General features: G+C 36.8%; 1 protein-coding gene across 5 annotated transcripts in view; it reads right to left on the minus strand.

The window, feature by feature from the left end:
* The window catches only part of SREK1 (splicing regulatory glutamic acid and lysine rich protein 1), a 44855-nt gene extending 27543 nt beyond the window's left edge, over nt 1-17312 (minus strand). Inside the window, exons 1-5 of one of the 5 annotated variants that reach the window (XM_061129651.1) lie at nt 16998-17108; nt 8948-9027; nt 7400-7533; nt 2060-2183; nt 1663-1778 (exon numbers count right to left, since the gene is read on the minus strand). In XM_061129651.1, coding sequence (XP_060985634.1) covers nt 1663-1725 — 63 coding nt within the window. In that variant the 5' untranslated portion in view covers nt 1726-1778; nt 2060-2183; nt 7400-7533; nt 8948-9027; nt 16998-17108. Of the gene's footprint in view, nt 1-1662; nt 1779-2059; nt 7327-7399; nt 7534-8947; nt 9028-16997 lie in introns of those variants that run through there. The other 4 variants (XM_061129650.1, XM_061129648.1, XM_061129647.1 and 1 more) reach the window with 4 other exon arrangements.
* Nucleotides 17313-18050: the final 738 nt, after the last annotated feature.

Here is an 18050-nt window from a genome sequence, read left to right on the forward strand (position 1 = left end):
TACTCAGGAGTGCCCTTTCGGTCTTTGAGGGGATAAAGATGATCTGGACTCCCAATATAAAACTTCTGCCTTCTGACACAGAAACCTCAGCCTCCCTGAAGATTTTATAGACTTAATCTTAATCTCCCTATTAAGTAGAAACCTTATAAAAGGTTTCATTAAAAAAAAAAAAGGTTTCATTCACTCATACCAAAGAGTGAATCTTTTTAATGTCCAGAAAAGAAATGTTCTAGGCAGAGAATAAATAAATATTCCAAGGCAGAAATATATTTGGCATATCCAAAAAACAAGGCCAGTATGACTGAAGTAGAGGGGAACAAGCAGGGAAAAAAGGTCAGAGAAGCAGCCAGGAGCCGGATCACAATGGGCCACCTTCCCCGTGTTTTATAACTTCATGAATTAAGTTATATAACAACAGACATCTACAGCTGAATTAAAAGCAATCATTTCCCGTCAAAGCAACAAGTTAAATAATAAAGATGTTATACTGTTGACAAATAAACCTAAAAATGTTCACAATAGCAAGACAATATTTTCTGAGGAGAGGGGAAAAAAAGATGGTGATTCAGGAATTAATCTTCAAATATGTCAAAACATACCCAAACTCAAATTTCTAAAAAGCGCAATTCAAATGATCAGATGTTAAAGTAAAAAGCACTTTCCCCCCATGGATCATAACATAGGTCTTCAGTAGAACAATGTCATGTAAAAATCCTAAAATCTAGCACTTCCCAAGTTTCAAAAATCACTTCTAAAACTTGGATAAATTAAGTAACTATAATCATAAAGTTTACTGGTTCACTCCTTAATAACCCAGTACCACAAAGCTAAATACAACTTTCAATTAAAGTTAGTTCTGCATTTTGTCTTGGGTTTATTTTTACAGAAAAATGACTCTTCTTCTAAAATAAACAACCAAAAAAATAAATAAATAAATAAATAAAAGACCAGATTCTTTTATATAATCCAAGAATTCAGTAACAGCATGTCTTTTTTTTTTAACACCACTTGGAAATCACAAAGGAGGCATTAAATTACGCTTAGTTAACAAGAAACTATTTTTACCATGTTACATTTTCTCAGTATCAGAAAAAAGCTTCTCTGAGATGTTTTTTCCCCATTATCAAGACAGTAAATTATTTCATATTTTTCAAATGGATTTAGTCCCCCTGAACTGCGAAATACAGGTACCTAGACTCTCAGAATTCCTCATGCTATCTACAGTGCTGGGTTCCAGTAACTGATTTACTAATGAATAATATACTTCAGTTCTCAAATTTAAATGAATCCCCAACTACTTCATAAGCAATTCCAAAAGGCATTTCAGGTCAGTGACAACATGAGGAAAAAATTAGGCAGACATTTCAATCAAATCCTCTCCATTAAAAAAACTGTATTTAAAATAGAAATAACGACTTGCCTGGTGGTCCAGTGGTTAAGACTCTACACTCCCAATGCAGGGAGTGCAGGTTCAGCCCCTGGTTAGAGAACTAAGACGCCACATGCTGGGTGACGCAACCCAAAAATAAATTAATAAAAGTAAAATAGAAATAGTTTTATAAGCTCTTTACAAAAAAAAAAAAATTCTAAGCTCTTTACTTAGCCGATGACACAGTTTAATGTTCACCCCTTTTGGAAGAGGGCGTATCGTCTCACACTTACTGTAGTTAAGGGATTTGGAGTCGGTATGGGAAGCAAGCCTGCACCAGGCATCAGACTTGTCATGGTTGGAGCAGGAGCCAATAAAGAGAGGGCTTTGGCTTCCTCTGGGATTTTACCTGCAGAGGCAAGTTCCAAACATTACAGAAAGCAGAAACACCACACAACTTTACACTATGATTTTACAATTACCCTTGCACTTAAAAAATAATAATAATAAATGAATCTATCAGATCCATATAAAGAAATAAATAAGAACTTAAGTCTTTCCTTTTACCCTGCTCTACTAGGAAAAATAAAAGTGAGCAAAATTTCAAAGACTAACAATCTCATTAATGGAATATTATTTTAAAAATTGAATAATGTAGACAATTATTTAACACTTTGAGCTATGGGTCACCTGTACTGGAAACTTAATGTTCATGAACCAAACGATATCAAGCATGGACGCTTTTCCAGGACGGTGTTTTCGCGGTGATCGAAAGTTGTGTTACACATGACAACCGTTCGTGTTGGCTGCATCACTAATAGCACACAGAACATCAGATACAGAAAAGAAGAACATTTTTTAAAGTTTAATCCCCAGAAATGGCAAATAACCAAATTAGTCAAAAAAAAGAAAAAGAAAAAAACAAATATGTGCGAATTGAAATTTATTCCCGAGTGTCCCTATCCTGTTAATTTAAACTACCTACTTGTGATGCAAACAATTTTGATAATCTTCTAATAGATTCCATTTAATTTCAAGTAGACAGAAAAAAACAAAAGCTACTGCATGTAACCAGCTTCAATTGAAAAGGAAGCCTACACCCATTCAGTTAACGAGGCATCTCACCAACAATGTCAGAGATGACCAAAAGAATCCAGTTCCAAAGAATATATATACCTTGGGAAACTATCATTTTTGAAAATAAAAAAACTTTCCTGGGTCTCAGGAAACTTCTTAAATTACTAACTTTTAGAACCAATTTACGTATACTTATCTGAAGAGGGGTGGGTTAATGCCTAAATGTCTTCCTTATAATAAACAGCTTAAGTGCCTAATAATAATAACAATAACATTAAAATAATCCTAGACACTAAGAAGAAATCCCTACAAGTAAAAAAATGAAAATTTACTCTGAATTAAGTCCATCAATTTGTCACATTTAATTACTGAATTCTAATCAATCAGTTTTGATTAAGGACTATGACTTTCACACACTTTTTTCTGCTTTCTATTAACCCTTTGAAAAATAAAATATCTAAGAAAAACTGACTATACACAGCAATTTCAGAAGAACTACTGATACATAATTATCTGTTATTTGACCAAACATTTCTATTATGAATTCTTCAAAGTAATTTAAAACACTGTACAAAGTCACAACAAATTGCAAATAGCATATGGAGTAAATTTTCAAGAAAGCGTAACACTGGGTTTCAGCGGTAAAATTCTACTTAATACAACCAGATGTGCAGGGATAAATCTCTAAAAAAAATTATTGGATGCACTTCTAAATGTGGATGGAATTCAAGATGAATTTTAAAATTTGCTTTAAATAGTGGTTATACCTTATTCACAGGAATAGAAAAATAACACTTTCTTAGCTTTAGCAAATGTCTATTTATTCTAACTCTATATAAGCTTAATTTACTAATTTCAAAAACAAAGTCATTTTATTATTTCAGTAAATTCTGCGTAAGCACAGATTTTAACATGCATAAAGATTATTAAAAGGTGGGAGGATCTTACTTGAAAACATCGAATTATTTTGTATTTATTAGTTACTAGCATTAAGACATCTATCTGTATACTCACATATATACTATACTATTTACATTGCTATCAAACCTGTTTTATCTGTTAAAAGTAAGTATTCTTTTTTAAATATTTGTAAAACCTGAACACGTTGATAAATCAACTGAGGTCCTAAGGTACAAATCCTATGCTTTACTACCCTAATTCATGCACCTAAAAAACAAAGAATTCCAATTTAGTAATGTCCCAATTTAAGATTAATTGTTGATTAAATAAGCAAAACTATACACACAAAACAGTGCAGAAAGACTATACCAACAAAAAAGGGTATTTAACCTAGGCCAAAAGTTGATTACTTCAAGTCATTCACTCTTGGCTTAAAAATAGTTGTCAGTAGGATATCTGACTCTCACTGCCTCTCACAACATAATGAACTACTGTAAGTATTAAGTCTAACTAAAAGCACAATATTTATTATTATTACCATTAAAGGTAATCTAAAAGTCCCACTGCTTAATTTCCAAGATAAAATTCTACCAAATTTATCCTCCAAATACTATCAGAATGTATAAAAGCATAAAGCAAATTAAGTACTTGGCATTTATCCCAAACTGTACTCATCAAAGACTACTGAGAGGAAAACAATTCTCTCATGCATCCTAATCTCAGAATCTATTTAGAAACAAGTAATCTCTGAACATTTTTCAATCAAAAATTCAAGAAATACACACGCAAGTAAATATTAAACAGTTTCTCAAGTATCCATTCCCCACATAGGCAACTAAAAGTGTTGTTTTTAAATCAATGTTATTTTCTATAATAAATAACTATCATAAAAGTGAAAAGTCTCTTCTTGTTCTCTACCCCCAGAATGTTATAAGAAATTTACTTATTTTCCTTGATGATTGTGTATGCCTAAAATTCTAAGGGACAAGGATGAAAATTAGAAGTTATCAGTTGGTCTTTATGAGAGTTGCAGACTTGGGAGAAAACTGCAAAGAAGTTACACTGAGATCAAAAACGTGCTCCTAAATAAGAATCTCACCACTGTTTTAGTGTTTCGGGAACAAAATGTACCCGATCAGTTTATAAACACCAATTGAAACTAGCACTGAGCTTCATGAAACTGTGTACTAATTTACTGTGAAAACTTATGTTAAGGATGAGTTCTACTAATCATCTCCCAATATAATTTGCAACGCAATGTTATGAACTCTTAATGGAATACCATTTACAAAGAACTGGAAAACCAGCTCACGAGTTAAAGTGAAAGAGATTTAACAAAACAAAACAAAACAAAAAAAAAAAGGGACAAAATAAAGAAAAAGAAATGAAATTAAAGTAAAACAATAAAAAACAGAGACAGGGCGTCCATCTTCTGCGGTTCAGACTCCGATCTCATTTCCCCAATGAAGGTTTCACTTGACGGCAGGTTTAGTGGCATGGCAAACAATGCCTAACTCAGGCAAGTGTAACAGGTCTGCCTTGGCCAGTCTAGTCATCTAATAATGCACAAATATCACATAGAGAAAACATACAAAACCAAATTAATAGTCAAAATCCATCTACCAGAAAATGTGGACATAAACTTATGACTGATGATTAGGTTGACACCCTATCTTTGACCTTATCTTTTTCTAAGTGTTAACATTTATAAAAAGAAATCTGAGATGCACGCAACAACAAAAAGAGGTCATAGCTGGACGAATATAATGAAAATATAACATTTTATTTTGAAGTGGCATGTTTTATTAACAATAGCTAATGCTTAATACGTATGAAACTATTACACATCCAACATTATTTAAACAGCTTAGGATCTTCTCACGATACTACCGTCTGAATTAAAAACAAACAAAAAAACCCAGCAAATTGAAAGAAACTAAAAAAAAAGTCTTACAACTTTTTTCTATGGTTCTTTCACTTCTTTCATTATGCCGTTTCTGTAGTATCAAGGAAAGAATACAATCAGTGAAGTAAATAGAAGACTGCTTACAGCAATGCAGTACATCTCCTCTTACAGAACTTACTCCACTGGAACTCTTTCCTTTGATTTACTTCAAATTTACTTCCCTATCTTTTTTAATACAATACATTATTACTTTGCTTGCAGTGCATAATCAGATCTTTTAATAGCTCACTGTGCCATTCTTCAGGTTCTATGAATTCGTCTCTGTTGTACTAGTTCAATGAAAAATGTGTATCTGAATGTTTTTCCAATACCAATTATTTTATAGGTTCATGTTCTAAACTACAACTAAACTAGAATAAAAATATGAATTTTCATGTTCAAAAATAGCAAAATTTTGTCTCAAAATGTTAATACTAAAAATATTCAAGTCATTACAATAAATATGCAGTTAATTCTATCAAGTAAAACAGACAAAAAAAGGAACCTCTATATGCCCATAATCTTGAACATTTATAACAAACAATGGTCATTTTTCAAATATTTGAAAAATTCTATGGGAATATAGCAAGGTTCCAGCAGAGCCACACTAACAAAATTCCTTCCAGTTCAATAATAAGCTAAAATCACACAAGATCTGTGCTACTGGTGGCATAATTTTTTTATACAATTAATATTCCCATTAATAAACCTTCTACTTATTTTTTTCCCATGCAGTTTACTCGGTATAAAATTGGTATGAACTTCGTATGCAAACTAAACCATTACCAGCTCTTTTCTCACCTTGTTCTCCAATTTTAGGGTCGTTGTACGCTTACAGATTAGTAGATAAGAATAGATTTAAGCAAATGATTAACTTCAGTTCATTTTTATTCTCCCTACCCCACTATAATCCCCAGGCATGGGAAAAACACTTTCAAATTTATCTGAAAATCTCCAGAAGGTCCTATTCTGGGACTTCAAAAATAACATCACTGTATCTTACTGTAATGTTTTTGACATCCCAGAACAGGCATTCTGAAATATGCAAAAAAACTTGAAAGTGCAGCAAACTGTTTACTACACACTATTTTAATGTTAGCCTGGTTTCTAAAAATGGTTTTAAAACATTACATACGAAAACTCATTAGACTGTTTCAGGTAAAAATTTTATGTTGTAAAACCGTTACAAGCCACCAGTGAAAATATATTTTAAAGACATTTAAATTGTAATAACCAATTATAAAATCCATGTACATATGCTACAATCAGTGCTCTGAATAAAAGTTAATTACACACCAGAACTTTCAAATTCAGCACAGCCTATTATATGTTAGTGGCTCTGTAAACATAAATTACTAAAAAAAAATAAGCATTAATAATAATTAACTCTTAAAGCAGGTTAAGTCATAAATTAATGAATTACTATAAGGCCTTGGCCTTGTTACCCCCTCAAACAACTATTTCCTTGATGGACGCTTTGGAAAATTGTTTTCCATTGTTTTTCTTTAATTGCCATCACCACCCCCAACCCTAGCTCCACCCCCAACCCACCAGCAAAAGAAGTCAGTAAAATAAATTTCAGTTGCACAGCAAACAATTACAGTGAATAAGAAATAATGGTTTCATTAAAAAGGTAAATTACCTTAAGAAGATACTGTAAACCTTAAAATATGAATATTTTTCTTTAACATAATTACCACCTAACCCCCCACTTAGCAAAATGTACACTGTTTTTATTTATAAAATTTCATTAATATTGTATACACAAGGGCAAAGGATCACTTATTTACACATTTTAAATAATTTCCGCTACCAACTTAATTTCAGAAAGCTTGCTTTAAACTTGCAAATTAAATACAATAAAGCAAAATAAACCAAAGAAGGCAAGCAATTAAAAAAAATTTTAATGTCTAACTATAATATCTCAAATATACATAATAAAGTAACCATTTTAATATATTTTATTATTAGGTAAAATTCTTTCCATCTCCAAATTTCATTCTTACACACAACATACCATATCTACTTGCCAATTTCTAGGAAAGCCAGTGGTAGTAATGGACAGGACAGAGATTAAAATAACTTAAAAAATCATATGAGATACCAACCTTCCGCACAAGGAACAACTATCAGAGCTCTGTCAATAAAAACCGTGTTAGTTAGATGCTGGGCCACACCAACACTTGATGGATCACGAAACTTAACATAACATACTTTGGAAGAAAAAGCAAGAGGTGCGTTGCTGCAAGATAAAAAGAAAAACAATTGGACTAATAAACATTAGGTTGGTTTTGTCATTTTCACTTACCATTTCTTTTTTAGATCTTTACATAATCTTACATAATCAAGACAGGAATTTTTGTTGCTAAGACATGAAATACCAGAACTTAGTCTTTTGATGGTGATTTGCTGAAAAGACTAAAGAGAAATCTAGACAGGCCTATAGCCCTGCTTGTTAAAAATCTGAAACTTTACACATTCTTAATTTCAGTGAAATGAGAAAATAGCTGACTTAACCCAAGGATGTTTAATTGGTACATCCACATCAATCAGCAAAATCTCTTTCATAAAAATAGCCCCAACTCTCAAGACTTCAAATTTTTAACTACTTCCAACCCTCCTTAATGTGATTCCTGACATTTAAATTATTAAAAACTTCACAAACATCTAAAAACAATCAGGTAACCTGGAATTAAAATTAAATTTTTCTACATATACTAGACCACTTCAGACTAGGCAGCATTGTGGTTTTCCAGACAAACAATTTTACAAACAAAATTTATATATTTTATAGGCAAAAGAGAAAAGATTCTTACAAGTCCTACTAGATTTAATCTAGGCAAGACTACATTAAAAAGAAGCCAGACATAGCACAGATGAAAGCAATTTTTCCATAATGTAAATCCATCATGTTAGAGTTCAAAATACACTATATCCTCATAAAGAATCATTTTCTCAATCTACCCATAACTGTGTTCAATTAAAATCTGTAATTGTCTTTAGCAATTAAAAAAAGGCACAACCTAGATACACAGCTAATGTTTAACATAAATGTACAATCCTTGAAAACATTCAATCTGTCACACTAAAAGAGTAAGATCATTTGAAAAATACCAAATATGACTTGGGCAATAACAGTAATTTACTTTAGTTGACAAAACAGGTCAAGGAAGTTGACCACAATCTAGACCTAGTAAAAGGCAAAGATGAGATTTAAAGTCTAATTATCTAATTCCAAATCTCATGTAACCTTAATCATTCAGTTAATCAAGAATTTTAAAGCCACTTTAATGTACTATCTAATTTGTAATTCCATAAATATCCATCACTTCTTAAAATTAAAAACTTAAATACAGCAAAAAATCCACCTTGATAATGGCTAAATGTAGTTACAATATTAACCAAACACTGAGATAAAATATATCTACACTTAGAACTTGAAACTGTATGTTGATATATTATTATTAATGTAACTTAATCAGGCTAATTAAAGCAGCTAAAATGAAAATAAAACTCTACCTCTTTTTCACCCAACTGAATTCAATACTTTCCGGCCTAAGGTCATCCAATTCAAGCTTCAAGCCAGTCCTTTTCAACCTCCCCCTACTGAACATATAAGTGAAGCACTGTATGCATGTGTCATGAGATAAACACACCTGCGGGCTTCCCTGGTGGTGCAGTGGTAAGAAACCTGCTAGCAGGAGATGCGGGTTGCGTCCCTGGGTCGGGAAGACACCTGGAGAAGGAAATGACAACCTACTCCAGTATTTCTGCCTGGGAAATCCCATGGGCAGAGGAACATGCTGGGCTACAGTCCATGAGGTCACAGATGAGTCAGACGTGACTTAGCGACTAAACAGCAACAACAAATACATCTGCATCCAGACTTAACTCACCTTTGTATTATCAAATCACCAATTTAGGCCTTTCTAAGAGCTCTAAATTCCTATATCTAAGTGCCTGCTGGAATACTTCATGGTAATGGTCACAGGGCCCACCACTGAATTTATTCTTAAATTCATCATCTTCCTTCTATACCAATCCAGCACTTTGTCCTAATTTCATATCTCAGTTAAGGATACTACCACATCACCTGAGTCAGAAATCTGGGAGTCACTAATGTGACCATCATTACCACTGTTCACCAAATATTTCCAAATTTCCTTCTGGCTACATAATAAAATTCTATTTCTTTTTTTCCTTGAAGTTAGATATGGCTGTGCAGTTTGGTCAAGTAAATATGAGCAGAACTGAAATGTATTCCTATTCAGGAGCTTTAAGGGTCATTGCTCCCTTCTGTCCCTCTGCCACAGTGACCAGCAACATCAAAGAGATGGGTGGCTGATACATCAGCTTCATCACCAACCCCATCAATTTAGTGTAAGAAATAATCTTCTGTTTTTATTAAACTACTGAGATTTGTGGGTTGTTTCCATCCTTGATCCTTCTTCCTTCTTTTTCATCCAATTGGTCTTTATATCCTATGAAAATGGCCTCCCAAGTATTTGTCACATTAAAACTCAACATTCCAAAAACTAAGACCATGGTTTCCAGTCCCATCACTTTCTGGCAAATAGATACGGAAACAATGTAAACAGTGACAGACTATTTTCTTGGACTCCAGAATCACTCTGGACAGTGACTGCAGCCATGAAATTAAAAGACACTTGCTTCCTGGAAGAAAAGCTATGACAAATCTAGACAGCATATCAAAAAGCAGAGACATCACTTTGCTGACAAACATTCGTCTAGTCAAAACTATGGTTTTTTCCAGTAGTCGTGTACGGATGTGAGAGTTGGATCATAAAGAAGGCTGAGTGCTGAAGAACTGATGCTTTCGAACTGTGGTGCTGGAGAAGATGCTTGAGAGTCCCCTGGACAGCAAGGAGATCAAACCAGTCAATCCTAAAGGAAATTAACTCTGAATATTCTTTGGAAGGACTGATGCTGAAGTTCCAATACTTTGGCCACCTGATGCGAAGAGCCGACTCATTGGAAAAGACCCTGATGCTGGGAAAGATTGAGGGCAGGAGACAAAGGGGGGCGACAAAGGATGAGATGGTTAGATGGCATCACAGACTTAACAGACATGAATTTGAGCAAACTCCGGGAGATAGTGAAGGACAGGGAAGCCTGTTGGGCTGCAGTCCATGGGATTGCCAAGAGTCAGACACGTCTGAGGGACAAAACAAATTCTTTCAGTACTCTCATTATCAAGGCCTTCATTCAAGTCCTTATCATTTCTCACTGGAATTACTGTAATGGCTCCTAACCAATCACACTGCCTCCAATCTCAACTCTTTATTTAACAATCTTCCACAAAAGCTGTTAGGATAATCTTTCTAAACCCTAAATTTCTTTATGTCATGCTTAAATTTCCTCAGAGACATCCTTCTCTTCTTGCCTCATCATTTAAAAAATCCAGGCATTAAAAATACTTGCTGTTCACAGGACACATTCTGAACCAACAGAGCCATCTTTGTACATGTTGTTTCATTTGGCTATGATGTGCTCTTACTCCCCTTCCACTTTTCTTCAAGGCTCAAGTTTCAAAGTCTTCTGGGAAGTCATTTCAAAATATCAATGTAACTAAGTACCCTCTTACATGTGCTACCAAGACATCCTATCTATTTTCAGCAGTTCCCTCTGTGAAGCCCCGAACAGACCTAGCAAGCTTTAAGCCACAACTGATCAATCACATGACACGGGGCCCATTCCACTGGCGAACCCAAACCTGTAACTTGGGAGGCCTGACCAAACGGACCTGAACAACCACCCTCTCCCGGGCTGGAAAGTCACTTAGAGTGAGGGTTTGGGCCAGATGCCAGATGAGTGAGCGCAGAATAGGTCTGCAGAGAAACTGAGCCGATAAACAGAGACAAACCAAACTGACAATAAATCCTGACAGGAAGAAGCAGATCGCCACCTTGGCTGCTGATACCTTTCTGGTTCCCAGTCCCGGTTTCCATGAGGCCTAGTCTATATTTTACTACTTAGGGAAATCTTCATCTTCTTAACAATGTCTCTTCCTGAGCTAGATTAGTAACACCTTCTGTCCTTGGCACCCCCACTCCCACCCCCACAAAAAATCTATGACAAGGAGCTAAGAAGGCCCTAGCAATTGCAACAAGTATAATCTCTTTTAGCACTTGAAGAAACTAACAAGTTACCACTGAAACCACACTTCCTAAATTGACAGATCCTTCTGTAAAAGAATGGAAACCCAAATCATCACTGTTGTAAACTACAAACATTTCCAAATACCCCTACTTGAAACTCACATCATTTCAAATTTAAAACACCCACAGGAATAAGAAATGTGGGACTGGTTAGTAAACCATATGCTATGGAGGTTTCAGAAGCCCAAACCTGGTTACAAGAGGCCAGTCTGTTCTGAGCAGCATCACATCAAAGAATGGATCCTTGCGCTAAAAGCAATTTTCTTCACAATCTCCAACTACCTCCCTTAAATGGAGAGTAAGATCAACACAGTATCTACTTTATAAAAATGTAAACACACAAGCTTCTCAGGAGTAGTAGCAGCACTACTTTATTTTGAATATTATAAGCTAAAAAGATACAGTGTGTGTACATGCTCAATAGTTTGGAGTCATGCCTGACTCTGTGACCCTATGGACCATAGCTCACCAGGCTCCTCCGTCCATGGGATTCTCCAAGCAAGAATACTGGAGTGGGTTAACATGCACTCCTCCACGGATCTTCCCAACCCCAGGGAACGAACCTGAGTATTCTTTGTCACCTGCATTGCAGGCAGATTTTTAACCGACCGAGCCACCTGGGAAGCCAAAAAATGATACAGTGGCAAGCCTAAATACAGATATCTCAGCAAACAACTTTGTATTTATATTTATAAATGAATATATTTCCAAACAGAGAAGGCAATGGCACCCCACTCCAATACTCTTGCCTAGAAAATCCCATGGACGGAGGAGCCAGGTAGACTGCAGTCCATGGGGTCGCCCGAAGAGTCAGACACAACTGAGCGACTTCACTCTCACTTTTCACTTTCACGCATTGGAGAAGGCAATGGCAACCCACTCCAGTGTTCTTGCCTGGAGAATCCCAGGGACATCGGAGCCTGGTGGGCTGCCGTCTATGGGATCGCACAGAGTCGGACACGACTGAAGTGACTTAGCAGCAGCAGCATATTTCCAAATCTCATATTTAGATCTTCCTCTCTAGTATATCTATGCTGTTAAGTAAGGTTTACTTTCTAAAAAATTAAATACGATTATCATTACAAATGTAATTCTGACCTACAGTTTTAATTTTGAAAAGGGGTTACATATGATACTGGTTTAATATTTCTCTAAAGAAAGTAACAGTACTCAAATATAGCAGATTTTATATTGACCTCATTTGTTAAATCAAGTTTTGTTTTTTTAAAAAAGTTCTACAATTACTTTTCAAAAAATAATCAGAATTTTTCACTGAGAGTTTAATGCAAAAATCACAGAACCAACTTTTTGAGCATCAGTTAAATTTCTTGGACCCTAACTGGTTATCTGGGCTTCCCAGGTGGCGCAGTGGTAAAAAATCTGCTTGCCAATGCAGGAGCCGCAGGAGACTCAGGTTCAATCCCTAGGTCAAGAATATCCCCTAGAGTAGGAAATGGCAACACACTCCAGTATCCTTGCCTGGAAAATTTCATGGACAGAGGTGGGGTAACAGTCCATGGGATGGACATGACTAAGCATGCACACACATAACTGGTTATCTAATTTTTCATTAAACACGGTGATAGCACTGTACAATCTTGAAAAAAAAACTCAATGTGGTAACATTATGATTTTCCAACACTTTATTGTATTTCTAGACATCCTCTGAGAATCTATCAAAAAAGATATAATGCAAAGCATGGACAAAGTATGTAGTTTTATGTACGAAAATATTAACTGATACATAATAATTTCTCAACAGGTCTCCAGTGATACTTTGGATGGCACAATTCTGCTTTCTATAAGACTTCCTTATGATTTACTGACACCCACTAAATGCCAGAGGCCCTCCAATCACTGTGGACGATGAAAAATACACATTTTCAAATACTTCTAGCTAAAACCCAATGACAATTTCAAACACACACATATACACTTGAGACTTTAAATATTACAATAAATAAAACACAGCAATATGAAAAATGCGTACTATGGCCTGAGTAAAAAAACTTGACAGTAACAGCGTATATATTCTTCTGACTACACTAGATTAAGATAAGGGCTTCCCCGATAGCTCAGTTGGTAAAGAATCCGCCTGCAATGCAAGAGACCCCGATTCAATTCCTGGGTCAGGAAGATCCGCTGGAGAAGGCATAGGCTACCCACTCCAGTGTTCCTGGGCTTCCCTTGTGGCTCAGCTGGTAAAGAATCCACCTGCAATGCTGGAGACCTGGGTTCGATCCCTGGGTTGTGAAGATCCCCTGGAGAAGGGAAAGGCTACCCACTCCAGTATTCCAGCCTGGAGAATTCCATGGACTGGGACTGTATAGTCCATGGGGTCACAAAGAGTTGGACAAGACTGAGTGACTTTCACTCAACTCATTCATATTAAGATAAATGCATATAAAAAGGACTGAAGGGAAACACATGGAAATGGAAAAGGCTTTGATAGGGCCCTAGGGTCACTGGCAGTGTTTCATTGTCTCTATTTTTCATAATGTGACTATACAGGTTATACTTTTAGCTAACTGACAGCTTTTACCTTATCAGTGCTTTTTAAGACCAGAGACGTAAAGAAAACCTGCAAGCCAAAAAAAAAATCAACACAGGGTTGATGGTAGAAATGAGGCTAGGATTACCCTACAGGTATTACGCACTTGAGGGGCCACAGGAGAACTTCTAAGGCGCAGAGAATCCTATCCACGTGCTGGATGTGTTCCCTTTGTGAACATTCATCAAGCTGTATACCCTTATCTATGCATTTTTCTACACATTATACCTCTATATAGAGCTTACTGAAAAAAAGACAAAAATGTATTACCATTGTAAATAGGTTTTCAAGATGTGTGAGATTCATTTAGTACTAAATAGTACTAAACTGTACTAAAATAGAAAGTCTGGATATTTGTCATCTAGCAGCACAAATAAGAATTTTTAATATTTACAATGAATGTCTATTCCAATTCTTAAATGTTTAAATAGAAAGTGAATTACGGCCTCATGCCAAAAAAAAAATTTAATTTAAAATCTGAATTTTCATATTAGCAATTGCATCCTTAAAATGTAAATGAGAAACTATTCTCACATTCTATTAAAGAAATATAGTTCCAAACTTAAAACAAATCAATTTCTACTCAGCTTCCAAAGATTAATCATAAAATACTGTTTCCACAACACTGAAAAAAGAATTCTGTCTTCAAAACACCTACTACTATTGCATACTTATACATTTCAGCCCAAGTTTGCAAACAGAATGTAAGGACCATAGATTATGACAACTTAACTACAGAGCAAACAGAAAACACACCACTAGAAAAGCATGTTAATACTTGTGATAAACAGGAATAGGAACTGCAAATATAGAATAACTGGTCAAAGATTTTGCCTGGCCTAGATGTGTTACATTTATGCTACAATTTTGCAAAATGCATTACAGTTGGTGACACAGTAACTCTGTATCAATGCACTGTTTAAGTAACCAGTTTTTTTATTCCCTTACACTTTTAAACTCCAAGCAACTAACATCTGATTTCAAAAAATAGCCCATTTTACTAAATGTCAGTTAACTGGCAGCATACTGCCACCCAAACGCATTTTTCAACCATGTGAGTGGTGTTATGTTCGCAATGAAGAATATTCTGTGATATATTTCTTCTGCCCATAAGACACATTATCACAACCCTGAAAGCAAGGTTAGTTTACAAAGATTTATGTACAAAATATTTTACTATTTGATTCCAATTCATTCAGAATACAGCAACCCTCCAAACAGTTCTCAATTTTTCAGAAATGTCTTGAGTGTCTAAATGAAGAGAAAGCTTAAAGCACTTTCAAAAGTTATATAAGATAGCCAAAGCTATATATGTGATGAGGAATCAATAAAGATGCATGTGCACCCACTTATGAACTATTTTTGGCAAAACTGTATTACTGAATCTATTCAGGTGGAAACAATTTATATAGCCAAGATGAGTCATTTTACAACACAAACTACAAGACAAAATATCAATTTCACGAAAAACTTTTAAAAAGATGATTGGGGGGAAAAAGGGGTGTGAGGGGGCAGAGGGGGAGTAGTCCTAGATTAAAGAAAACAATCAAACCTACTGAGTGATCTCTGATTATTTCTAGATCAGAAAAAGGAAATGGAGAAAAGGCGTTGGTTGACAGACTAACTGAAAAAATTTAGATGTTATATATTGTCAATGTCAAATTTCTTGGCTGCATTAACAGTACTGTGGTAAAGCAGGAGATATACATAAGAGATTCACATTTAAGTGTTGAGGAGTGAATAGTCAAGGGATGTGGGTGGATGGGTGTGTGTGTACAGAGGTGGGGAGAGGGAGACAGAAATCTGTGGCTAACTATAAATACAGATTAAGGGAACATGGGAGTTTTTCTTTCGGCATTTCTGTATGCATGAAATACTCTGAAACAAAAATGAGAAGAAAAACTTAAGTAAAATTTAAAAATCCAAACACCAACTTTTATCACTGTCTGTGCAGTAGCAATGCGGTATAGTTAGAAAACTAAAGAAAAATAGATCTACATGCATCACTATGAAATACCCCAAAAAATCAAACACAATTTTTTAAAAAGAGAAATCTTAGGCAACTACTAACCCTTTCTTAAAAAGATTTTGACAAAATGAACAAACACTGAGAAATTTTCATATTCTGGACACTAGTTTTTAAAAGTTTATGCCCGTAAGAAAATAAACAACCCAGAAACCTCTTACAAATTTTGTGAGCTGATACTACCGTACAAGGGAAATCTTACTTCAAAGTACAGCACCTGGGAAGTGTCTGAGAACAGGGAATGCCATCCCAAATCTGGACTTCTAGAAGTATACAGCAGGAATAATCCTGCACAGATTACTGTTTTTTCTGAAAGGTTTAGGGCAGTGTGACCTTCTAGGAGGAAATTTTAATCCGATGCCAAATGGGTGAACAGACATGAATCTTTAACAACATGGATGGGCTCGGTTAGATTAACCTCTGAAGATGCTATATTTGTGAACACAGGCCTAGGGACCCTAATTCTATTTGTCATCAGCCGCAGGCTTCCCTGTCGGCAACAACGGCCCGACACTGAGGCCCTAAGAATCGGACAGTTTCTCAGGCGCAGTCTCCGCGATTTTCCATTGCAAAAACCCCATCAGGCGCTTGCCATGAGGACTATTCCGGGCCCACCTGCGGCCATCTTAAGTTAGGGAAAAAAACGGGGGGAGCCGGGCACTGAATTCGAGTACTCGGCGACGACCACTGGCCGGGAGGCACGAGAAGGTAACCCCTCTAAGTCCTTTGTAAGGATTCTGTGCAAAGAATCCCCCCGAAATGTCGACTAACAAGGAAAACAGCAGCCGGGGGCTGGGGCCGCGGTGCCCCAATCAAACATGGGCACCAAGGTAAACCCGGTGGTCACGTGACGGGGGCAGCGCGCCCCCGTCCGCGCTCTCCCCCACGCCTGGGTTCCCGAGGTCTCGCTCGGGCCCGCGCCCCTCCCCCAGTCGAGCTCGGGCACTTACTCGGGCGGGTAGAGCCGCAGCTCCTCGATTTCTCCTAGGAAGGAAAAAAGCGTCCGCATCTGCTCGCTCGTCACCGCAGAGGACAGATTTGTCACCTGAATCACCGCCGTAGGGGTGAGGCCGAAGCCTAAGCCCAAGCCGAAGCCGCCGGCGCTGTTCATCCTGATCCGCGTTGCCGCTGCCTCCCTCCCAAACGTCTACAACGCGTCAGCGACGGAGACGGGAAAGCGGAGATCGCGCGGCCGCGAGCGCGCTCCCGCTGGCGAATTCACGGCAACGGGCAGGTCTAGCCGCCCATTTCACAACTCCCCTGCTCTCCGGGCTGCGCGCGCCAGCCGGAAGCGTCGCCCTGGCAACCGGGCAGCTCTCGCGAGGCTGCAGCCTGGCGCTCCCGGGTGTGTAAGGCTGTTGGTCCTGCTGCACTTCTCCCCGCCAAGATTTTGATTGAAGGTTTCCCTGGCTCCGACTCCATCAAATTCTTGTGCTCCTGTAAATACAAGAGACCCACCTCTATCCAGTCTTTATAGTAACTAAGACTGGGAAGTCAAAAGGCCTGCTGGTGCAAAGCTGTTAAGAAGGAATGACTCGAGCATCGCAGATAAATACTTGGCTGAACTATAACGTATCAGTATCATATTCACGCAGCTCCTCCTCCCCACCTATATAAAAAAACAAGTTGGCCGGCGTCCTATTCATGAAAAAACTTAGAAAATTTTACGAAACATGTAAATTTAGACGGAATTAAGGAAGAAGGCAGTATGATGAAGCCTATGCGGTTGTTCGTAACATTTTTTAGCTCATTCCGCAGGTATTGAGTGTTATGTACCGGACAGACACGAACACATTAAGGACAGTTACAGAAGATCCACCCAGACTTTGCAACCTAACGAGGCACAAGTAACAGTAGTATGTGAAAACAGGGCAGCTGTTCCCAAAATGCCATCCGCAAAACCTGGAAGGTCCTCAGGGGCCTTTTCAGTGAAATTGTAAGGTCAAAACCATTTTCACAATATGAAGACTTGATTTTCTTCATTTTGTTGAGGATTGCACCGT

The sequence above is a fragment of the Dama dama genome, chromosome 25 (genome assembly GCF_033118175.1).
Source record: "Dama dama isolate Ldn47 chromosome 25, ASM3311817v1, whole genome shotgun sequence".
NCBI lineage: Eukaryota > Metazoa > Chordata > Mammalia > Artiodactyla > Cervidae > Dama > Dama dama.